This window comes from Scyliorhinus torazame, chromosome 31 (assembly GCF_047496885.1).
Source record: "Scyliorhinus torazame isolate Kashiwa2021f chromosome 31, sScyTor2.1, whole genome shotgun sequence".
Taxonomy (NCBI): Eukaryota; Metazoa; Chordata; class Chondrichthyes; order Carcharhiniformes; family Scyliorhinidae; genus Scyliorhinus; species Scyliorhinus torazame.
In genome coordinates this window covers 6,899,148-6,922,980 of record NC_092737.1, presented here as the reverse complement: position 1 = coordinate 6,922,980, position 23,833 = coordinate 6,899,148, and the positions used below count along the sequence as shown (strand labels likewise).

Below are 23,833 nucleotides of genomic sequence, written 5' to 3'. Positions count from 1 at the left end.
GTGTAGAGGGAGCTGTACTCCGTATCTAACCTCGTGCTGTACCTGTCCAGGGAGTGTTTGATGGGAACAGTGTAGAGGGAGCTTTACTCTGTATCGAACCCCGTGCTGTACCTGTCCAGGGAGTGTTTGATGGGGACAGTGTAGAGGGAGCTTTACTCTGTATCGAACCCCGTGCTGTACCTGTCCTGGGAGTGTTTAATGGGGACAGTGTAGAGGGAGCTTTACTCTGTATCTAACCCCGTGCTGTACCTGTCCTGGGAGTGTTTGATGGGGACAGTGTAGAGGGAGCTGTACTCCGTATCTAACCTCGTGCTGTACCTGTCCAGGGAGTGTTTGATGGGAACAGTGTAGAGGGAGCTTTACTCTGTATCGAACCCCGTGCTGTACCTGTCCTGGGAGTGTTTGATGGGGACAGTGTAGAGGGAGCTTTACTCTGTATCTAACCCCGTGCTGTACCTGTCCTGGGGGTGTTTGATGGGGACAGTGTAGAGGGAGCTTTACTCTGTATCGAACCCCGTGCTGTACCTGTCCTGGGAGTGTTTGATGGGGACAGTGTAGAGGGAGCTTTACTCTGTATCTAACCCCGTGCTGTACCTGTCCTGGGAGTGTTTGACGGGGACAATGTAGAGGGAGCTTTACTCTGTATCTAACCTCGTGCTGTACCTGTCCTGGGAGTGTTTGATGGGGACAGTGTGGAGGGAGCTTTACTCTGTATCTAACCACGTGCTGTACCTGTCCTGGGAGTGTTTGATGTGGACAGTGTAGAGGGAGCTTCACTCTGTATCTAACCCCGTGCTGTACCTGTCCTGGGAGTGTTTGATGGGGACAGTGTAGAGGGAGCTTTACTCTGTATCTAACCCCGTGCTGTACCTGTCCTGGGAGTGTTTGATGGGGACAGTGTAGAGGGAGCTTTACTCTGTATCTAACCTCGTGCTGTACCTGTCCTGGGAGTGTTTGATGGGGACAGTGTAGAGGGAGCTTTAAACTGTATCTAACCTCGTGCTGTACCTGTCCTGGGAGTGTTTGATGGGGACAGTGTAGAGGGAGCTTTACTCTGTATCTAACCTCGTGCTGTACCTGTCCTGGGAGTGTTTGATGGGGACAGTGTAGAGGGAGCTTTACTCTGTATCTAACCCCGTGCTGTACCTGTCCTGTGAGAGTTTGATGTGGACAGTGTAGAGGGAGCTTTACTCTGTATCTAACCCCGTGCTGTACCTGCCCTGGGAGTGTTTGACGGGGACAATGTAGAGGGAGCTTTACTCTGTATCTAACCCCGTGCTGTACCTGCCCTGGGAGTGTTTGACGGGGACAATGTAGAGGGAGCTTTACTCTGTATCTAACCTCGTGCTGTACCTGTCCTGGGAGTGTTTGATGGGGACAGTGTAGAGGGAGCTTCACTCTGTATCTAACCCCATGCTGTACCTGTCCTGGGAGTGTTTAATAGGGACAGTGTAGAGGGAGCTTTACTCTGTATCTAACCCCGTGCTGCACCTGTCCTGGGAGTGTTTGATGGGGACAGTGTAGAGGGAGCTGTACTCCGTATCTAACCTCGTGCTGTACCTGTCCAGGGAGTGTTTGATGGGAACAGTGTAGAGGGAGCTTTACTCTGTATCGAACCCCGTGCTGTACCTGTCCAGGGAGTGTTTGATGGGGACAGTGTAGAGGGAGCTTTACTCTGTATCGAACCCCGTGCTGTACCTGTCCTGGGAGTGTTTAATGGGGACAGTGTAGAGGGAGCTTTACTCTGTATCTAACCCCGTGCTGTACCTGTCCTGGGAGTGTTTGATGGGGACAGTGTAGAGGGAGCTGTACTCCGTATCTAACCTCGTGCTGTACCTGTCCAGGGAGTGTTTGATGGGAACAGTGTAGAGGGAGCTTTACTCTGTATCGAACCCCGTGCTGTACCTGTCCTGGGAGTGTTTGATGGGGACAGTGTAGAGGGAGCTTTACTCTGTATCTAACCCCGTGCTGTACCTGTCCTGGGGGTGTTTGATGGGGACAGTGTAGAGGGAGCTTTACTCTGTATCGAACCCCGTGCTGTACCTGTCCTGGGAGTGTTTGATGGGGACAGTGTAGAGGGAGCTTTACTCTGTATCTAACCCCGTGCTGTACCTGTCCTGGGAGTGTTTGATGGGGACAGTGTAGAGGGAGCTTTACTCTGTATCTAACCCCGTGCTGTACCTGTCCTGGGAGTGTTTGATGGGGACAGTGTAGAGGGAGCTGTACTCCGTATCTAACCCCATATTGTACCTGTCCTGGGAGTGTTTGACGGGGACAATGTAGAGGGAGCTTTACTCTGTATCTAACCTCGTGCTGTACCTGTCCTGGGAGTGTTTGATGGGGACAGTGTGGAGGGAGCTTTACTCTGTATCTAACCACGTGCTGTACCTGTCCTGGGAGTGTTTGATGTGGACAGTGTAGAGGGAGCTTCACTCTGTATCTAACCCCGTGCTGTACCTGTCCTGGGAGTGTTTGATGGGGACAGTGTAGAGGGAGCTTTACTCTGTATCTAACCCCGTGCTGTACCTGCCCTGGGAGTGTTTGACGGGGACAATGTAGAGGGAGCTTTACTCTGTATCTAACCCCGTGCTGTACCTGCCCTGGGAGTGTTTGACGGGGACAATGTAGAGGGAGCTTTAAACTGTATCTAACCTCGTGCTGTACCTGTCCTGGGAGTGTTTGATGGGGACAGTGTAGAGGGAGCTTTACTCTGTATCTAACCCCGTGCTGTACCTGTCCTGGGAGTGTTTGATGGGGACAGTGTAGAGGGAGCTGTACTCTGTATCTAACCTCGTGCTGTACCTGTCCTGGGAGTGTTTGATGGGGACAGTGTAGAGGGAGCTTTAAACTGTATCTAACCCCGTGCTGTACCTGTCCTGTGAGAGTTTGATGTGGACAGTGTAGAGGGAGCTTTACTCTGTATCTAACCCCGTGCTGTACCTGCCCTGGGAGTGTTTGATGGGGACAGTGTAGAGGGAGCTTTACTCTGTATCTAACCCCGTGCTGTACCTGCCCTGGGAGTGTTTGACGGGGACAATGTAGAGGGAGTTTCGATACTCTGTATCGAACCCCGTGCTGTACCTGTCCTGTGAGAGTTTGATGTGGACAGTGTAGAGGGAGCTTTACTCTGTATCTAACCCCGTGCTGTACCTGCCCTGGGAGTGTTTGACGGGGACAATGTAGAGGGAGCTTTACTCTGTATCTAACCCCGTGCTGTACCTGCCCTGGGAGTGTTTGACGGGGACAATGTAGAGGGAGCTTTACTCTGTATCTAACCCCACGCTGTACCTGTCCTGGGAGTGTTTAATAGGGACAGTGTAGAGGGAGCTTTACTCTGTATCTAACCCCGTGCTGTACCTGTCCTGGGAGTGTTTGATGGGGACAGTGTAGAGGGAGCTGTACTCCGTATCTAACCTCGTGCTGTACCTGTCCAGGGAGTGTTTGATGGGAACAGTGTAGAGGGAGCTTTACTCTGTATCGAACCCCGTGCTGTACCTGTCCAGGGAGTGTTTCATGGGAACAGTGTAGAGGGAGCTTTACTCTGTATCGAACCCCGTGCTGTACCTGTCCTGGGAGTGTTTAATGGGGACAGTGTAGAGGGAGCTTTACTCTGTATCTAACCCCGTGCTGTACCTGTCCTGGGAGTGTTTGATGGGGACAGTGTAGAGGGAGCTGTACTCCGTATCTAACCTTGTGCTGTACCTGTCCTGGGAGTGTTTGATGGGGACAGTGTAGAGGGAGCTTTACTCTGTATCTAACCCCGTGCTGTTCCTGTCCTGGGGGTGTTTGATGGGGACAGTGTAGAGGGAGCTTTACTCTGTATCTAACCCCGTGCAGTCCCTGTCCTGGGAGTGTTTGATGGGGACAGTGTAGAGAGAGCTTTACTCTGTATCTAACCCCGTGCTGTACATGTCCTGGGAGAGTTTGATGGGGACAGTGTAGAGGGAGCTTTACTCTGTATCTAACCCCATGCTGTACCTGCCCTGGGAGTGTTTGATGGGGACAGTGTAGAGGGAGCTTTACTCTGTATCTCACCCCGTGCTGTACCTGTCCTGGGAGTGTTTGATGGGGAGAGTGTAGTGGGAGCTTTACTCTGTATCTAACCCCGTGCTGTCCCTGTCCTGGGAGTGTCTGATGGGGACAGTGTAGAGGGAGCTTTACTCTGTATCTAACCCCGTGCTGTCCCTGTCCTGGGAGTGTCTGATGGGGACAGTGTAGAGGGAGCTTTACTCTGTATCTAACCCCGTACTGTACTTGTCCTGGGAGTGTTTGATGGGGACAGTGTAGAGGGAGCTTTACTCTGTATCTAACCCCGTGCTGTACCTGTCCTGGGAGTGTTTGATGGGGACAGTGTAGAGGGAGCTTTACTCTGTATCTAACCCCGTGCTGTACCTGTCCTGGGAGTGTTTGATGGGGACAGTGTAGAGGGAGCTTTACTCTGTATATAACCCCGTGCTGTACCTGTCCTGGGAGTGTTTGATGGGGACAGTGTAGAGGGAGCTTTACTCTGTATCTAACCCCGTGCTGTACCTGTCCTGGGAGTGTTTGATGGGGACAGTGTAGAGGGAGATTTACTCTGTATCTAACCCCGTGCTGTACCTGTCCTGGGAGTGTTTGATGGGGGCAGTGTAGAGGGAGCTTTACTCTGTATCTAACCCCGTGCTGTACCTGTCCTGGGAGTGTTTGATGGGAACAGTGTAGAGGGTGCTTTACTCTGTATCTAACCCCGTGCTGTACCTGCCCTTGGAGTGTTTGATGGGGACAGTGTAGAGGGAGATTTACTCTGTATCTAACCTCGTGCTGTACCTGTCCTGGGAGTGTTTGATGGGGACAGTGTAGAGGGAGCTTTACTCTGTATCTAACCCCGTGCTGCACCTGTCCTGGGAGTGTTTGATGGGGACAGTGTAGAGGGAGCTGTACTCCGTATCTAACCTCGTGCTGTACCTGTCCAGGGAGTGTTTGATGGGAACAGTGTAGAGGGAGCTTTACTCTGTATCGAACCCCGTGCTGTACCAGTCCAGGGAGTGTTTGATGGGGACAGTGTAGAGGGAGCTTTACTCTGTATCGAACCCCGTGCTGTACCTGTCCTGGGAGTGTTTAATGGGGACAGTGTAGAGGGAGCTTTACTCTGTATCTAACCCCGTGCTGTACCTGTCCTGGGAGTGTTTGATGGGGACAGTGTAGAGGGAGCTGTACTCCGTATCTAACCTCGTGCTGTACCTGTCCAGGGAGTGTTTGATGGGAACAGTGTAGAGGGAGCTTTACTCTGTATCGAACCCCGTGCTGTACCTGTCCTGGGAGTGTTTGATGGGGACAGTGTAGAGGGAGCTTTACTCTGTATCTAACCCCGTGCTGTACCTGTCCTGGGGGTGTTTGATGGGGACAGTGTAGAGGGAGCTTTACTCTGTATCGAACCCCGTGCTGTACCTGTCCTGGGAGTGTTTGATGGGGACAGTGTAGAGGGAGCTTTACTCTGTATCTAACCCCGTGCTGTACCTGTCCTGGGAGTGTTTGATGGGGACAGTGTAGAGGGAGCTTTACTCTGTATCTAACCCCGTGCTGTACCTGTCCTGGGAGTGTTTGATGGGGACAGTGTAGAGGGAGCTGTACTCCGTATCTAACCCCATATTGTACCTGTCCTGGGAGTGTTTGACGGGGACAATGTAGAGGGAGCTTTACTCTGTATCTAACCTCGTGCTGTACCTGTCCTGGGAGTGTTTGATGGGGACAGTGTGGAGGGAGCTTTACTCTGTATCTAACCACGTGCTGTACCTGTCCTGGGAGTGTTTGATGTGGACAGTGTAGAGGGAGCTTCACTCTGTATCTAACCCCGTGCTGTACCTGTCCTGGGAGTGTTTGATGGGGACAGTGTAGAGGGAGCTTTACTCTGTATCTAACCCCGTGCTGTACCTGTCCTGGGAGTGTTTGATGGGGACAGTGTAGAGGGAGCTTTACTCTGTATCTAACCTCGTGCTGTACCTGTCCTGGGAGTGTTTGATGGGGACAGTGTAGAGGGAGCTTTAAACTGTATCTAACCTCGTGCTGTACCTGTCCTGGGAGTGTTTGATGGGGACAGTGTAGAGGGAGCTTTACTCTGTATCTAACCTCGTGCTGTACCTGTCCTGGGAGTGTTTGATGGGGACAGTGTAGAGGGAGCTTTACTCTGTATCTAACCCCGTGCTGTACCTGTCCTGTGAGAGTTTGATGTGGACAGTGTAGAGGGAGCTTTACTCTGTATCTAACCCCGTGCTGTACCTGCCCTGGGAGTGTTTGACGGGGACAATGTAGAGGGAGCTTTACTCTGTATCTAACCCCGTGCTGTACCTGCCCTGGGAGTGTTTGACGGGGACAATGTAGAGGGAGCTTTACTCTGTATCTAACCTCGTGCTGTACCTGTCCTGGGAGTGTTTGATGTGGACAGTGTAGAGGGAGCTTCACTCTGTATCTAACCCCATGCTGTACCTGTCCTGGGAGTGTTTGATGGGGACAGTGTAGAGGGAGCTTTACTCTGTATCTAACCCCGTGCTGTACCTGCCCTGGGAGTGTTTGACGGGGACAATGTAGAGGGAGTTTTACTCTGTATCTAACCCCACGCTGTACCTGTCCTGGGAGTGTTTAATAGGGACAGTGTAGAGGGAGCTTTACTCTGTATCTAACCCCGTGCTGTACCTGTCCTGGGAGTGTTTGATGGGGACAGTGTAGAGGGAGCTGTACTCCGTATCTAACCTCGTGCTGTACCTGTCCAGGGAGTGTTTGATGGGAACAGTGTAGAGGGAGCTTTACTCTGTATCGAACCCCGTGCTGTACCTGTCCAGGGAGTGTTTCATGGGAACAGTGTAGAGGGAGCTTTACTCTGTATCGAACCCCGTGCTGTACCTGTCCTGGGAGTGTTTAATGGGGACAGTGTAGAGGGAGCTTTACTCTGTATCTAACCCCGTGCTGTACCTGTCCTGGGAGTGTTTGATGGGGACAGTGTAGAGGGAGCTGTACTCCGTATCTAACCTTGTGCTGTACCTGTCCTGGGAGTGTTTGATGGGGACAGTGTAGAGGGAGCTTTACTCTGTATCTAACCCCGTGCTGTTCCTGTCCTGGGGGTGTTTGATGGGGACAGTGTAGAGGGAGCTTTACTCTGTATCTAACCCCGTGCAGTCCCTGTCCTGGGAGTGTTTGATGGGGACAGTGTAGAGAGAGCTTTACTCTGTATCTAACCCCGTGCTGTACATGTCCTGGGAGAGTTTGATGGGGACAGTGTAGAGGGAGCTTTACTCTGTATCTAACCCCATGCTGTACCTGCCCTGGGAGTGTTTGATGGGGACAGTGTAGAGGGAGCTTTACTCTGTATCTCACCCCGTGCTGTACCTGTCCTGGGAGTGTTTGATGCGGAGAGTGTAGTGGGAGCTTTACTCTGTATCTAACCCCGTGCTGTCCCTGTCCTGGGAGTGTCTGATGGGGACAGTGTAGAGGGAGCTTTACTCTGTATCTAACCCCGTGCTGTCCCTGTCCTGGGAGTGTCTGATGGGGACAGTGTAGAGGGAGCTTTACTCTGTATCTAACCCCGTACTGTACTTGTCCTGGGAGTGTTTGATGGGGACAGTGTAGAGGGAGCTTTACTCTGTATCTAACCCCGTGCTGTACCTGTCCTGGGAGTGTTTGATGGGGACAGTGTAGAGGGAGCTTTACTCTGTATCTAACCCCGTGCTGTACCTGTCCTGGGAGTGTTTGATGGGGACAGTGTAGAGGGAGCTTTACTCTGTATATAACCCCGTGCTGTACCTGTCCTGGGAGTGTTTGATGGGGACAGTGTAGAGGGAGCTTTACTCTGTATCTAACCCCGTGCTGTACCTGTCCTGGGAGTGTTTGATGGGGACAGTGTAGAGGGAGATTTACTCTGTATCTAACCCCGTGCTGTACCTGTCCTGGGAGTGTTTGATGGGGGCAGTGTAGAGGGAGCTTTACTCTGTATCTAACCCCGTGCTGTACCTGTCCTGGGAGTGTTTGATGGGAACAGTGTAGAGGGTGCTTTACTCTGTATCTAACCCCGTGCTGTACCTGCCCTTGGAGTGTTTGATGGGGACAGTGTAGAGGGAGATTTACTCTGTATCTAACCTCGTGCTGTACCTGTCCTGGGAGTGTTTGATGGGGACAGTGTAGAGGGAGCTTTACTCTGTATCTAACCCCGTGCTGCACCTGTCCTGGGAGTGTTTGATGGGGACAGTGTAGAGGGAGCTTTACTCAGTATCTAACCCCGTGTTGTACCTGTCCTGGGAGTGTTTGATGGGGACAGTGTAGAGGGAGCTTTACTCTGTATCTAACCCCGTGCTGCACCTGTCCTGGGAGTGTTTGATGGGGACAGTGTAGAGGGAGCTTTACTCAGTATCTAACCCCATGCTGTACCTGTCCTGGGAGTGTTTGATGGGGACAGTGCAGAGGGAGCTTTACTCTGTATCTAACCCCGTGCTGTACCTGTCCTGGGAGTGTTTGATGGGGACAGTGTAGAGGGAGCTTTACTCTGTATCTCACCCCGTGCTGTACCTGTCCTGGGAGTGTTTGATGGGGACAGTGTAGAGGGAGCTTTACTCTGTATCTAACCCCGTGCTGTACCTGTCCTGGGAGTGTTTGATGGGGACAGTGTAGAGGGAGCTTTACTCTGTATCTAACCCCGTGCTGTACCTGTCCTGGGAGTGTTTGATGGGGACAGTGTAGAGGGAGCTTTACTCTGTATCTAACCCCGTGCAGTCCCTGTCCTGGGAGTGTTTGATGGGGACAGTGTAGAGGGAGCTTTACTCAGTATCTAACCCCATGCTGTACCTGTCCTGGGAGTGTTTGATGGGGACAGTGCAGAGGGAGCTTTACTCTGTATCTAACCCCGTGCTGTACCTGTCCTGGGAGTGTTTGATGGGGACAGTGTAGAGGGAGCTTTACTCTGTATCTCACCCCGTGCTGTACCTGTCCTGGGAGTGTTTGATGGGGACAGTGTAGAGGGAGCTTTACTCTGTATCTAACCCCGTGCTGTACCTGTCCTGGGAGTGTTTGATGGGGACAGTGTAGAGGGAGCTTTACTCTGTATCTAACCCCGTGCTGTACCTGTCCTGGGAGTGTTTGATGGGGACAGTGTAGAGGGAGCTTTACTCTGTATCTAACCCCGTGCAGTCCCTGTCCTGGGAGTGTATGAAATGGGGGAACGTTCGCTTACTTTGGCCGAATGTTGAGTGGAGCCGAGGCTGGTTATTCACGGTGGGATATCTCTGTCAGAGAGCTGGGGCTCGAACGGGGCTTCCTGCAGCGTTGTCCTTGTGTTGTACAAATCATTCCCCCGCCGTTTTGCTCAGTCTAACCTTTGTGATTACAGGTCGTTACCCGATAATGGATGAAGATGGAATCATTGAAATAATCCGACAGAAGAAAGAAGCTGGTAAGGGAAGCCGCGAGACCTTTGATCGTGTCCTGGGGCCCTTCGGGAGTTGACAACGGGCCGTCATTCTCGCAAAATGCCCGCCCATTAAGTGTGAATGCAGAAAATGGAGGTCGTCGAGATGGCGGGACGGGCAGGGTAGGGGAGAGGGCATGCGGTGTGCGGCGCTGACAGGGTTTGGGACAGACAGTGCAGAGTGTCCAGAATAATACTGAGCTGGTAGAGTTGCTGCCTGACTAGTTTACGTTGGCGCCGAGCTGGGAATTTATAACAGGAATAATTAAAAACTATCTTTTGCCTTTGCAGAGCATCCAGCGCCTCTCCCTGTTTGATTTGCGCTCTGATTGGCACTGAATGTTGGGACGAATGTGCCTCTCCCAATTACCCGTTATATACAACCCGATCTTGGGCCGGCACAGTAGCACAGCGGTTAGCACTGTTGCTTCACAGCGCCAGGGTCCTGGGTTCGATTCCCGGCTTGGGTCACTGTCTGCGCGGAGTCTGCACGTTCTCCCCGTGTCTGCGCGGGTTTCCTCCGGGTGCTCCGGCTTCCTCCCACAAGTCCCGAAAGACGTGCTTGTTGGGTGAATTGGACATTCTGAATTCTCCCTCTGTGTACCCGAACAGGCGCCGGAATGTGGCGACAATGACCCAAGCCGGAATCGAACCTGGGACCCTGGAGCTGTGAAGCAATTGTGCTATCCACAATGCGACCGTACTGCCCAGCGTGTAGAGGGAGCTTTACACTGTATCTAATCCTGTGCTGTACCTGTCCTGGGAGTGTTTGATGGGGACAGTGTAGAGGGAGCTTTACTCTGTATCTAATCCTGTGCTGTACCTGTTCTAGGAGTGTTTGATGGGACAGTGTAGAGGGAGCTTTACTCTGTATCTAACCCCGTGCTGTACCTGTCCTGGGAGTGTTTGATGGGGACAGTGTAGAGGGAGCTTTATTCTATATCTAACCCCGTGCTGCACCTGTCCTGGGAGTGTTTGATGGGGACAGTGTAGAGGGAGCTTTACTCTGTATCTAACCCCGTGCTGTACCTGTCCTGGGAGTGTTTGATGGGGACAGTGTAGAGGGAGCTTTACTCTGTATCTAACCCCGTGCTGTTCCTGTCCTGGGAGTGTTTGATGGGGACAGTGTAGAGGGAGCTTTACTCTGTATCTAACCCCGTGCTGTCCCTGTCCTGGGAGTGTTTGATGGGGACAGTGTAGAGGGAGCTTTATTCTATATCTAACCCCGTGCTGCACCTGTCCTGGGAGTGTTTGATGTGGACAGTGTAGAGGGAGCTTTACTCTGTATCTCACCCCGTGCTGTACCAGTCCTGGGAGTGTTTGATGGGGACAGTGTAGAGGGAGCTTTACTCTGTATCTAACCCCGTGCTGTACCTGTCCTGGGAGTGTTTGATGGGGACAGTGTAGAGGGATCTTTACTCTGTATCTAACCCCGTGCTGTACCTGTCCTGGGAGTGTTTGATGGGGACAGTGTAGAGGGAGCTTTGCTCTGTATCTAACCCCGTGCTGTACCTGTGCTGTGCTGTAATTGGGGCTAGATCAGAGGATGTGTTTAAGGGATTGGAGTGGTTCCATTAGGTTAATGTTTAGCCTGATTGAGGTGGGAGTAAACAAGGTTGTGAAAATGAAAATCGTTTATTGTCACAAGTAGGCTTCAAATGAGGTTACTGTGAAAAGCCCCTAGTCGCCACATTCCGGCGTCTGTTCGGGGAGGCTGGTACGGGAATTGAACCGTGCTGCTGGCCTGCCTTGGTCTGCTTTAAATGCCAGCTCTTTAGCCCTGTGCTAAACCAGCCCCAAACCTGTTATGTTTGGATTTAAATGATTTGGGTTTGTGGGAGAGTTGGCATTGACTTGAGTTATGTTGATTGGAGGAGCTAGGTTGGGTTGGGAATTGGGGATTTGGAATCTGTTGGGAATCGGGTGTTTGGCATGAGTTGGGATGCGAGGGTTTGGGATGAGTTGGGATACAAGGTTCAGGATGAGCTGAGATGTGAGTGGTTGAGATGAATTAGTTGGAATGTATGGGATGAGAATGAGTTGGGATGTGAGGATTGAGGATTAGTTGCAAGGGTTTGGGATGAGTTGGGAATTGGCGGTTTGGACCGAGATGTGATACGACCAGTTGGAATTCTCGGATTTGGGATAAGTCGTGGGACGAGGGTTTGGGATGCGTTGGAATGTGAACATTGGGGATGTGTTTTCATGCAAGGGTTTAGGATGAGTTGGGATGGAGGGTTTCAGGTGAGTTGGGTTGCGAAGGTTTGGGATGAGTTGGAATTCTCGGATTTGGGATAAGTCGCGGGACGAGGGTTTGGGGTGAGTTGGGATATGAACTTTGGGGATGTGTTTTCATGCAAGGGTTTGGGATGAATTGGGATGGAAGGTTTCAGGTGTGTTGGGTTGCAAAGGTTTGGTGGGATGAGTTGGGTTGGATGACTTTGAGTGAGTCGGGATGCATGGGTTTGGGAATGAGTTCAGACGCAAGTGTTTGGGATGAATTAGTTGGAATGCGAGGGTTTAGGTTGAGTTGGGAAGCAAGGGTTGAGGATGAGTTGGGATGTGAGGGTTTGGGGTGGGTTTGGGTATGAGTATTTGGGAGGAATTAGTTGGAATGCAAGAGTTCAGGATGAGATGCAATGCAAGAGATTGGGATTAGTTAGGATATGAGCGATAGGGATGTGTTGCAATGTGAGGGTTTGGGATGAGTTCGGATGTGAGGGTTTGGGATGAGTTGGGATGTGAGGGTTTGGGATGAGTTGGGATGTGAGGGTTTGGGATGAGTTGTGATGCGAGGGTTTGGGATGTGTTGGGATGCGAGGGTTTGGGATGAGTTGGGATGCGAGGGTTTGGGATCAGTTGGGATGCGAGGGTTTGGGATCAGTTGGGATGTGAGGATTTGGGATGAGTTGGGATGCGAGGGTTTGGGATGAGTTGGGATGCGAGGGTTGGGGATCAGTTGGGATGCGAGGGTTTGGGACGAGTTGGGATGTGAGGGTTTGGGATGAGTTGGGATGCGAGGGTTTGGGATGAGTTGGGATGCGAGGGTTTGGGATGAGTTGGGATGTGAGGGTTTGGGATGTGTTGGGATGCGAGGGTTTGGGATGAGTTGGGATGTGAGGGTTTGGGATGAGTTGGGATGCGAGGGTTTGGGATGAGTTGGGATGCGAGGGTTTGGGATGAGTTGGGATGTGAGGGTTTGGGGTGGGTTTGGGTATGAGTATTTGGGATGAATTAGTTGGAATGCAAGAGTTCAGGATGAGTTGCAATGCAAGAGATTGGGATGAGTTGGGATATGAGCGATAGGGATGTGTTGCAATGTGAGGGTTTGGGATGTGTTGGGATGCGAGGATTTGGGATGAGTTGGGAGGCGAGGGTTTGGGTTGAGTTGGGATTTGAGGGTTTGGGATGAGTTGGGATGTGAGGGTTTGGGATGTGTTGCAATGTGAGGGTTTGGGATGAGTGGGGATGTGAGAGTTTGGGATGAGTTGGGTTGCGAGGGTTTGGGATGAGTTGGGTTGCGAGGGTTTGGGATGAGTTGGGATGTGAGGGTTTGGGATGAGTTGGGATGTGAGGGTTTGGGATGAGTTAGGATATGAGCGATAGGGATGTGTTGCAATGTGAGGGTTTGGGGTGGGTTTGGGTATGAGTATTTGGGAGGAATTAGTTGGAATGCAAGAGTTCAGGATGAGATGCAATGCAAGAGATTGGGATGAGTTAGGATATGAGCGATAGGGATGTGTTGCAATGTGAGGGTTTGGGATGAGTTGAGATGTGAGGGTTTGGGATGAGTTGAGATGTGAGGGTTTGGGACGAGTTGGGATGTGAGGGTTTGGGATGAGTTGGGATGTGAGGGTTTGGGATGAGTTGTGATGCGAGGGTTTGGGATGAGTTGGGATGGGAGGGTTTGGGATGAGTTGGGATGCGAGGGTTTGGGATGAGTTGGGATGCGAGGGTTTGGGATGAGTTGGGATGTGAGGGTTTGGGATGAGTTGGGATGCGAGGGTTTGGGATGAGTTGGGATGCAAGGGTTTTGGATGAGTTGGGATATGAGGGTTTGGGATGAGTTGGGATGTGAGGGTTTGGGATGAGTTGGGATGCGAGGGTTTGGGATGAGTTGGGATGTGAGGGTTTGGGATGAGTTGGGATATGAGGGTTTGGGATGAGTTGGGATGCGAGGGTTTGGGATGAGTTGGGATGCGAGGGTTTGGGATGAGTTGGGATGTGAGGGTTTGGGATGAGTTGGGATGCGAGGGTTTGGGATGTGTTGGGATGTGAGGGTTTGGGATGAGTTGGGATGCGAGGGTTTGGGATGAGTTGGGATGTGAGGGTTTGGGATGAGTTGGGATGCGAGGGTTTGGGATGAGTTGGGATGCGAGGGTTTGGCGTGAGTTGGGATGCGAGGGTTTGGGATCAGTTGGGATGCGAGGGTTTGGGACGAGTTGGGATGTGAGGGTTTGGGATGAGTTGGGATGTGAGGGTTTGGGATGAGTTGGGATGTGAGGGTTTGGGATGAGTTGGGATGCGAGGGTTTGGGATGAGTTGGGATGTGAGGGTTTGGGATGAGTTGGGATGCGAGGGTTTGGGATGAGTTGGGATGTGAGGGTTTGGGATGAGTTGGGATGTGAGGGTTTGGGATGAGTTGGGATATGAGCGATAGGGATGTGTTGGGAATTGAGGGTTTGGGATGAGTTGGGATGTGAGTGTTTGGGATGAGTTGGGATATGAGCGATAGGGATGTGTTGGGAATTGAGGGTTTGGGATGAGTTGGGATGTGAGGGATTGGGATGTGTTGGGAATTGAGGGTTTGGGATGAGTTGGGATGCGAGGGTTTGGGAAGAGTTGGAATGCGAGGGTTTAGGATTAGTTGGAATGTGAGTAGTTGGGATTAATTGTTGGAATGCGAGGGTTGAGGATGAGTTGGAATGCGAGGGCATGGGAGGCTTTGGGATGAATTGGGAATCGATGGTTTGGGATGAGTTGGGATGTAAAGGTTTGGGGATTTGGGATGCAAGGATTTGGGATGTGTTGCAATGTGAGGGTTTGGGATGTGTTGGGATGCGAGGATTTGGGATGAGTTGGGATGTGAGGGTTTGGGATGAGTTAGGATGCGAGGGTTTGGGATGAGTTGGGATGCGAGGATTTGGGATGAGTTGGGATGCAAGGATTTGGGATGTGTTGCAATGTGAGGGTTTGGGATGCGAGGGTTTGGGATGAGTTAGGATGCGAGGATTTGGGATGAGTTGGGATGCGAGGATTTGGGATGAGTTGGGATGTGAGGGGTTGGGATGCGAGGGTTTGGGATGAGTTGGGATGCAAGGATTTGGGATGAGTTGGGATGTGAGGGTTTGGGATGAGTTGGGATGCGAGGGTTTGGGATGAGTTGGGATGCGAGGGTTTGTGTTGAGTTGGGATGCGAGGGTTTGGGATGAGTTGGGATGCGAGGGTTTGGGATGAGTTGGGATGCGAGGGTTTGGGATGAGTTGGGATGCAAGGGTTTGGGATGAGTTGGGATGCGAGGGTTTGGGATGAGTTGGGATGTGAGAGTTTGGGATGAGTTGGGATGCGAGGGTTTGGGATGAGTTGGGATGTGAGAGTTTGGGATTAGTTGGGATGCAAGGGTTTGGGTTGAGTTGGGATGTGAGGGTTTGGGATGAGTTGGGATGCGTGGGTTTGGGATGAGTTGGGATGCGAGGGTTTGGGATGAGTTGGGTTGCGAGGGTTTGGGATGAGTTGGGATGTGAGGGTTTGGGGTGGGTTTGGGTATGAGTATTTGGGAGGAATTAGTTGGAATGCAAGAGTTCAGGATGAGATGCAATGCAAGAGATTGGGATGAGTTAGGATATGAGCGATAGGGATGTGTTGCAATGTGAGGGTTTGGGATGAGTTGGGATGTGAGGGTTTGGGATGAGTTGGGATGTGAGGGTTTGGGGTGGGTTTGGGTATGAGTATTTGGGATGAATTAGTTGGAATGCAAGAGTTCAGGATGAGATGCAATGCAAGAGATTGGGATGAGTTAGGATATGAGCGATAGGGATGTGTTGCAATGTGAGGGTTTGGGATGAGTTGGGATGTGAGGGTTTGGGATGAGTTGGGATGCGAGGGTTTGGGATGTGTTGGGATGCGAGGGTTTGGGATGAGTTGGGATGCGAGGGTTTGGGATGAGTTGGGATGCGAGGGTTTGGGATGAGTTGGGATGTGAGGGTTTGGGATGAGTTGTGATGCGAGGGTTTGGGATGTGTTGGGATGCGAGGGTTTGGGATAAGTTGGGATGTGAGGGTTTGGGATGAGTTGGGATGCGAGGGTTTGGGATGAGTTGGGATGCGAGGGTTTGGGATGAGTTGGGAGGCGAGGGTTTGGGTTGAGTTGGGATTTGAGGGTTTGGGATGAGTTCGGATTGTGAGGGTTTGGGATGTGTTGCAATGTGAGGGTTTGGGATGAGTTGGGATGTGAGGGTTTGGGATGAGTTGGGAAGCGCATGTTCGGGTAGAGCTGGAATGCGAGTGTTTAGGATTAGTTGGAATGTGAGTAGTTGGGATTAATTGTTGGAATGCGAGGGTTGAGGATGAGTTGGAATGCGAGGGCATGGGAGGCTTTGGGATGAATTGGGAATCTATGGTTTGGGATGAGTTGGGATGTGAGGGTTTGGGGATTTGGGATGCAAGGATTTGGGATGTGTTGCAATGTGAGGGTTTGGGATGTGTTGGGATGCGAGGATTTGGGATGAGTTGGGATGCAAGGATTTGGGATGTGTTGCAATGTGAGGGTTTGGGATGCGAGGGTTTGGGATGAGTTGGGATGCGAGGATTTGGGATGAGTTGGGATGTGAGGGGTTGGGATCCGAGGGTTTGGGATGAGTTGGGATGCGAGGGTTTGGGATGAGTTGGGATGTGAGGGTTTGGGATGAGTTGGGATGTGAGGGATTGGGATCTTTTGGGAATTGAGGGTTTGGGATGAGTTGGGATGCGAGGGTTTGGGATGAGTTGGGATGCGAGGGTTTGGGATGAGTTGGGATGCGAGGGTTTGGGATGAGTTGGGATGCGAGGGTTTGGGATGAGTTGGGATGCGAGGATTTGGGATGAGTTGGGATGTGAGGCGTTGGGATGCGAGGGTTTGGGATGAGTTGGGATGCAAGGATTTGGGATGAGTTGGGATGTGAGGGTTTGGGATGAGTTGGGATGCGAGGGTTTGGGATGAGTTGGGATGCGAGGGTTTGGGTTGAGTTGGGATGCGAGGGTTTGGGATGAGTTGGGATGCAAGGGTTTGGGATGAGTTGGGATGCGAGGGTTTGGGATGAGTTGGGATGTGAGAGTTTGGGATGAGTTGGGATGCGAGGGTTTGGGATGAGTTGGGATGTGAGAGTTTGGGATTAGTTGGGATGCGAGGGTTTGGGATGAGTTGGGATGTGAGGGTTTGGGATGAGTTGGGATGCGAGGGTTTGGGATGAGTTACGATATGAGCGATCGGGATGTGTTGCAATGTGAGGGTTTGGGGTGGGTTTGGGTATGAGTATTTGGGAGGAATTAGTTGGAATGCAAGAGTTCAGGATGAGATGCAATGCAAGAGATTGGGATGAGTTAGGATATGAGCGATAGGGATGTGTTGCAATGTGAGGGTTTGGGATGAGTTGGGATGTGAGGGTTTGGGATGAGTTGGGATGTGAGGGTTTGGGATGAGTTGGGATGTGAGGGTTTGGGATGAGTTGGGATGCGAGGGTTTGGGATGTGTTGCAATGTGAGGGTTTGGGATGAGTTGGGATGTGAGGGTTTGGGATGAGTTGTGATGCGAGGGTTTGGGATGTGTTGGGATGCGAGGGTTTGGGATGAGTTGGGATGCGAGGGTTTGGGATGAGTTGGGATGCGAGGGTTTGGGATGAGTTGGGATGTGAGGGTTTGGGATGAGTTGTGATGCGAGGGTTTGGGATGAGTTGGGATGCGAGGGTTTGGGATGAGTTGGGATGCGAGGGTTTGGGATGAGTTGGGATGTGAGGGTTTGGGATGAGTTGGGATGCGAGGTTTGGGATGAGTTGGGAGGCGAGGGTTTGGGTTGAGTTGGGATTTGAGGGTTTGGGATGAGTTGGGATTGTGAGGGTTTGGGATGTGTTGCAATGTGAGGGTTTGGGATGAGTTGGGATGTGAGGGTTTGGGATGAGTTGGGATGCAAGGGTTTGGGATGAGTTGGGATGCGAGGGTTTGGGATGAGTTGGGATGCGAGGGTTTGGGATCAGTTGGGATGCGAGGGTTTGGGACGAGTTGGGATGTGAGGGTTTGGGATGAGTTGGGATGCGAGGGTTTGGGATGAGTTGGGATGCAAGGGTTTGGGATGAGTTGGGATGTGAGGGTTTGGGATGAGTTGGGATGCGAGGGTTTGGGATGAGTTGGGATGTGAGGGTTTGGGATGAGTTGGGATGTGAGGGTTTGGGATGAGTTGGGATGTGAGGGTTTGGGATGAGTTTGGATGTGAGGGTTAGGGATGAGTTGGGATGTGAGGGTTTGGGGTGGGTTTGGGTATGAGTATTTGGGATGAATTAGTTGGAAAGCAAGAGTTCAGGATGAGTTGCAATGCAAGAGATTGGGATGAGTTGGGATATGAGCGATAGGGATGTGTTGCAATGTGGGGGTTTGGGATGTGTTGGGATGCGAGGGTTTGGGATGTGTTGGGATGTGAGGGTTTGGGGAGTTGGGTTGCAAGGATTTGGGATGTGTTGCAATGTGAGGGTTTGTGATGTGTTGGGATGCGAGGATTTGGGATGAGTTGGGAGGCGAGGGTTTGGGTTGAGTTGGGATTTGAGGGTTTGGGATGAGTTGGGATGTGAGAGTTTGGGATTAGTTGGGATGCGAGGGTTTGGGATGAGTTGGGATGAGTTGGGATGCGAGGGTTTGGGATGAGTTAGGATATGAGCGATCGGGATGTGTTGCAATGTGAGGGTTTGGGGTGGGTTTGGGTATGAGTATTTGGGGGGAATTAGTTGGAATGCAAGAGTTCAGGATGAGATGCAATGCAAGAGATTGGGATGAGTTAGGATACGAGCGATAGGGATGTGTTGCAATGTGAGGGTTTGGGATGAGTTGGGATGTGAGGGTTTGGGATGAGTTGGGATGTGAGGGTTTGGGATGAGTTGGGATGTGAGGGATTGGGATGTGTTGGGAATTGAGAGTTTGGGATGAGTTGGGAAGCGCATGTTCGGGTAGAGCTGGAATGCAAGGGTTTAGGATTAGTTGGAATGTGAGTAGTTGGGATTAATTGTTGGAATGCGAGGGTTGAGGATGAGTTGGAATGCGAGGGCATGGGAGGCTTTGGGATGAATTGGGAATCGATGGTTTGGGATGAGTTGGGATGTGAGGGTTTGGGATGAGTTGGGATGCGAGGGTTTGGGATGAGTTGGGATGCGAGGGTTTGGGATGTGTTGGGATGCGAGGGTTTGGGATGAGTTGGGATGTGAGGGTTTGGGATGAGTTAGGATGCGAGGGTTTGGGATGAGTTGGGATGCGAGAGTTTGGGATGAGTTGGGATGTGAGGGATTGGGATGTGTTGGGAATTGAGGGTTTGGGATGAGTTGGGATGTGAGGGATTGGGATGTTGGGATGCGAGGGTTGAGGATGAGTTGGGATGCGAGGGTTTGGGATGAGTTGGGATGTGAGGGATTGGGATGTGTTGGGAATTGAGGGTTTGGGATGAGTTGGGAAGCGCATGTTCGGGTAGAGGTGGAATGCGAGGGTTTAGGATTAGTTGGAATGTGAGTAGTTGGGATTAATTGTTGGAATGCGAGGGTTGAGGATGAGTTGGAATGCGAGGGCATGGGAGGCTTTGGGATGAATTGGGAATCGATGGTTTGGGATGAGTTGAGATGCAACTATTTCGGATGAATTGGAATCTGAGTTTTCAGGACGGGTTGAGATGTGAGGATTTGGGATGAGTTGGGATTGAGGGTTTGGGATGAGTTCGGATGCGAGGGTTTGGGATGAGTTGTGATGGGAGGGTTTGGGATGAGTTGGGATGCGAGGGTTTGGGATGAGTTGGGATGTGAGGGATTGGGATGTGTTGGGATGCGAGGGTTGAGGATGAGTTGGGATGCGAGGGTTTGGGATGAGTTGGGATGTGAGGGATTGGGATGTGTTGGGAATTGAGGGTTTGGGATGAGTTGGGAAGCGCATGTTCGGGTAGAGGTGGAATGCGAGGGTTTAGGATTAGTTGGAATGTGAGTAGTTGGGATTAATTGTTGGAATGCGAGGGTTGAGGATGAGTTGGAATGCTAGGGCATGGGAGGCTTTGGGATGAATTGGGAATCGATGGTTTGGGATGAGTTGGGATGTGAGGATTTGGGATGAGTTGGGATATGAGGGTTTGGGATGAGTTGGGATATGAGGGTTTGGGATGAGTTGGGATATGAGGGTTTGGGATGAGTTAGGATGCGAGGGTTTGGGATGAGTTGGGATGCGAGGATTTGGGATGAGTTGGGATGCAAGGATTTGGGATGTGTTGCAATGTGAGGGTTTGGGATGTGTTGGGATGCGAGGATTTGGGATGAGTTGGGATGCAAGGATTTGGGATGTGTTGCAATGTGAGGGTTTGGGATGCGAGGGTTTGGGATGAGTTGGGATGTGAGGGTTTGGGATGAGTTGGGATGTGAGGGGTTGGGATGAGTTGGGATGCGAGGGTTTGGGATGAGTTGAGATGTGAGGGTTTGGGATGAGTTGGGATGTGAGGGATTGGGATCTTTTGGGAAATGAGGGTTTGGGATGAGTTGGGATGCGAGGGTTTGGGATGAGTTGGGATGCGAGGGTTTGGGATGAGTTGGGATGCGAGGGTTTGGGATGAGTTGGGATGCGAGGGTTTGGGACGAGTTGGGATGTGAGGGTTTGGGATGAGTTGGGATGCGAGGGTTTGGGATGTGTTGGGATGCGAGGGTTTGGGATGAGTTGGGATGCGAGGGTTTGGGATGAGTTGGGATGCGAGGGTTTGGGATGAGTTGGGATGCGAGGGTTTGGGATGAGTTGGGATGTGAGGGATTGGGATCTTTTGGGAATTGAGGGTTTGGGATGAGTTGGGATGCGAGGCTTTGGGATGAATTGGGAATCGATGGTTTGGGATGAGTTGGGATGTGAGGGTTTGGGATGAGTTGGGATGTGAGAGTTTGGTGAGTTGGGATGCAAGGATTTGGGATGTGTTGCAAAGTGAGGGTTTGGGATGTGTTGGGATGCGAGGGTTTGGGATGAGTTGGGATGCGAGGGTTTGGGATGAGTTAGGATGCGAGGGTTTGGGATGAGTTGGGATGCGAGAGTTTGGGATGAGTTGGGATGTGAGGGATTGGGATGTGTTGGGAATTGAGGGTTTGGGATGAGTTGGGATGTGAGGGATTGGGATGTGTTGGGATGCGAGGGTTGAGGATGAGTTGGGATGCGAGGGTTTGGGATGAGTTGGGATGTGAGGGATTGGGATGTGTTGGGAATTGAGGGTTTGGGATGAGTTGGGAAGCGCATGTTCGGGTAGAGCTGGAATGCGAGGGTTTAGGATTAGTTGGAATGTGAGTAGTTGGGATTAATTGTTGGAATGCGAGGGTTGAGGATGAGTTGGAATGCGAGGGCATGGGAGGCTTTGGGATGAATTGGGAATCGATGGTTTGGGATGAGTTGAGATGCAACTATTTCGGATGAATTGGAATCTGAGTTTTCAGGACGGGTTGAGATGTGAGGATTTGGGATGAGTTGGGATGCGAGGGTTTGGGATGAGTTGGGATGTGAGGGTTTGGGATGAGTTCGGATGCGAGGGTTTGGGATGAGTTGTGATGGGAGGGTTTGGGATGAGTTGGGATGCGAGGGTTTGGGATGAGTTGGGATGCGAGGATTTGGGATGAGTTGGGATGCGAGGGTTTGGGATGAGTTTGTATGCAAGGATTTGGGATGAGTTGGGATGCGAGGGTTGGGGATGAGTTGGGATTGAGGGTTTGGGATGAGTTGGGATGGGAGGGTTTGGGATGAGTTGGGATGCGAGGGTTTGGGATGAGTTGGGATGTGAGGGTTTGGGATCAGTTGGGATGCGAGGGTTTAGGGTGAGTTGGGATGTGAGGGTTTGGGATGAGTTGGGATATGAGGGTTTGGGATGAGTTGGGATGTGAGGATTTGGGATGAGTTGGGATGCGAGGGTTTGGGTTGAGTTGGGATGCGAGGGTTTGGGATGAGTTGGGATGCGAGGGTTTGGGATGAGTTGGGATGCGAGGGTTTGGTATGAGTTGGGATGTGAGGGTTTGGGATGAGTTGGGATTCGAGTGTTTGGGATGAGTTGGGATGTGAGGGTTTGGGATGAGTTGGGATGTGAGGGTTTGGGATGAGTTGGGATGTGAGGGTTTGGGATGTGTTGCAATGTGATGATTTGGGATGAGTTGGGATTCGAGGGTTTGGGATGAGTTGGGATGCGACCGTTTGGGATGAGTTGGGATGTGAGGGTTTGGGATGAGTTGGGATGTGAGGATTTGGGCTGTGTTGGGATGTGAGGGTTTGGGATTAGTTGGGATGTGAGGATTTGGGATGAGTTGGGATGCGAGGGTTTGGGATGAGTTGGGATGCGAGGGTTTGGGTTGAGTTGGGATGCGAGGGTTTGGGATGAGTTGGGATGTGAGGGTTTGGGGTGAGTTGGGATGTGAGGATTTGGGATGAGTTGGGATGCGAGGGTTTGGGATGAGTTGGGATGTGAGGATTTGGGAGGAGTTGGGATGCGAGGGTTTGGGATGAGTTGGGATGCGAGGGTTTGGGATGAGTTGGGATGTGAGGGTTTGGGATGAGTTGGGATGTGAGGATTTGGGATGTGTTGGGATGCGAGGGTTTGGGATGAGTTGGGATGTGAGGATTTGGGCTGTGTTGGGATGTGAGGGTTTGGGATTAGTTGGGATGCGAGGGTTTGGGATGAGTTGGGATGCGAGGGTTTGGGATGAGTTGGGATGCGAGGGTTTGGGTTGAGTTGGGATGCGAGGGTTTGGGATGAGTTGGGATGTGAGGATTTGGGATGAGTTGGGATGTGAGGGTTTGGGGTGAGTTGGGATGTGAGGATTTGGGATGAGTTGGGATGTGAGGGTTTGGGATGAGTTGGGATGTGAGGGTTTGGGATGAGTTGGGATGTGAGGGTTTGGGATGAGTTGGGATGTGAGGGTTTGGGATGTGTTGCAATGTGAGGATTTGGGATGAGTTGGGATGCGAGGGTTTGGGATGAGTTGGGATGTGAGGGTTTGGGATGAGTTGGGATGTGAGGATTTGGGATGTGTTGGGATGTGAGGGTTTGGGATGAGTTGGGATGTGAGGGTTTGGGATGAGTTGGGATGCGAGGGTTTGGGATGAGTTGGGATGTGAGAGTTTGGGATGAGTTGGGATGCGAGGGTTTGGGATCAGTTGGGATGCGAGGGTTTGGGATCAGTTGGGATGCGAGGGTTTGGGATCAGTTGGGATGCGAGGGTTTGGGATGAGTTGGGATGCGAGGGTTTGGGATGAGTTGGGATTGAGGGTTTGGGTTGAGTTGGGATGCGAGGGTTTGGGATGAGTTGGGATGTGAAGGTTTGGGATGAGTTGGGATGTGAGTGTTTGGGATGAGTTGGGATGTGAGGGTTTGGGATGAGTTGGGATGCAAGGTTTTGGGATGAGTTGGGATGTGAGGGTTTGGGATGAGTTGGGATGCGAGGGTTTGGGATGAGTTGGGATTGTGGGTTTGGGATGAGTTGGGATGCGAGGGTTTGGGATGAGTTGGGATTGAGGGTTTGGGATGAGTTGGGATGCGAGGGTTTGGGATTAGTTGGGATGTGAGGGTTTGGGATGAGTTGGGATGTGAGGGTTTGGGATGAGTTTGGATGTGAGGGTTAGGGATGAGTTGGGATGCGAGGGTTTGGGATGAGTTGGGATGTGAGGGTTTGGGGTGGGTTTGGGTATGAGTATTTGGGATGAATTAGTTGGAAAGCAAGAGTTCAGGATGAGTTGCAATGCAAGAGATTGGGATGAGTTGGGATATGAGCGATAGGGATGTGTTGCAATGTGGGGGTTTGGGATGTGTTGGGATGCGAGGGTTTGGGATGTGTTGGGATGTGAGGGTTTGGGGAGTTGGGTTGCAAGGATTTGGGATGTGTTGCAATGTGAGGGTTTGTGATGTGTTGGGATGCGAGGATTTGGGATGAGTTGGGAGGCGAGGGTTTGGGTTGAGTTGGGATGTGAGAGTTTGGGATTAGTTGGGATGCGAGGGTTTGGGATGAGTTGGGATGTGAGGGTTTGGGATGAGTTGGGATGCGAGGGTTTGGGATGAGTTAGGATATGAGCGATCGGGATGTGTTGCAATGTGAGGGTTTGGGGTGGGTTTGGGTATGAGTATTTGGGGGGAATTAGTTGGAATGCAAGAGTTCAGGATGAGATGCAATGCAAGAGATTGGGATGA

At 51.6% G+C, this 23,833-nt stretch overlaps 1 protein-coding gene across 5 annotated transcripts in view; it reads left to right on the top strand.

The window, feature by feature from the left end:
* Positions 1-23,833, top strand: part of LOC140404800 (uncharacterized) — a 211,006-nt gene that overhangs the window by 21,836 nt on the left and 165,337 nt on the right. For all 5 annotated transcript variants that reach the window (XR_011938586.1, XR_011938588.1, XR_011938587.1 and 2 more), the window contains exon 5: positions 9,350-9,412. Coding sequence is in view for 2 of the 5 variants with exons in the window: in XM_072493534.1 (XP_072349635.1) it covers positions 9,350-9,412 (63 nt within the window). In the remaining 3 variants the exon portion in view is untranslated. The remainder of the gene's footprint in view (positions 1-9,349; positions 9,413-23,833) is intronic.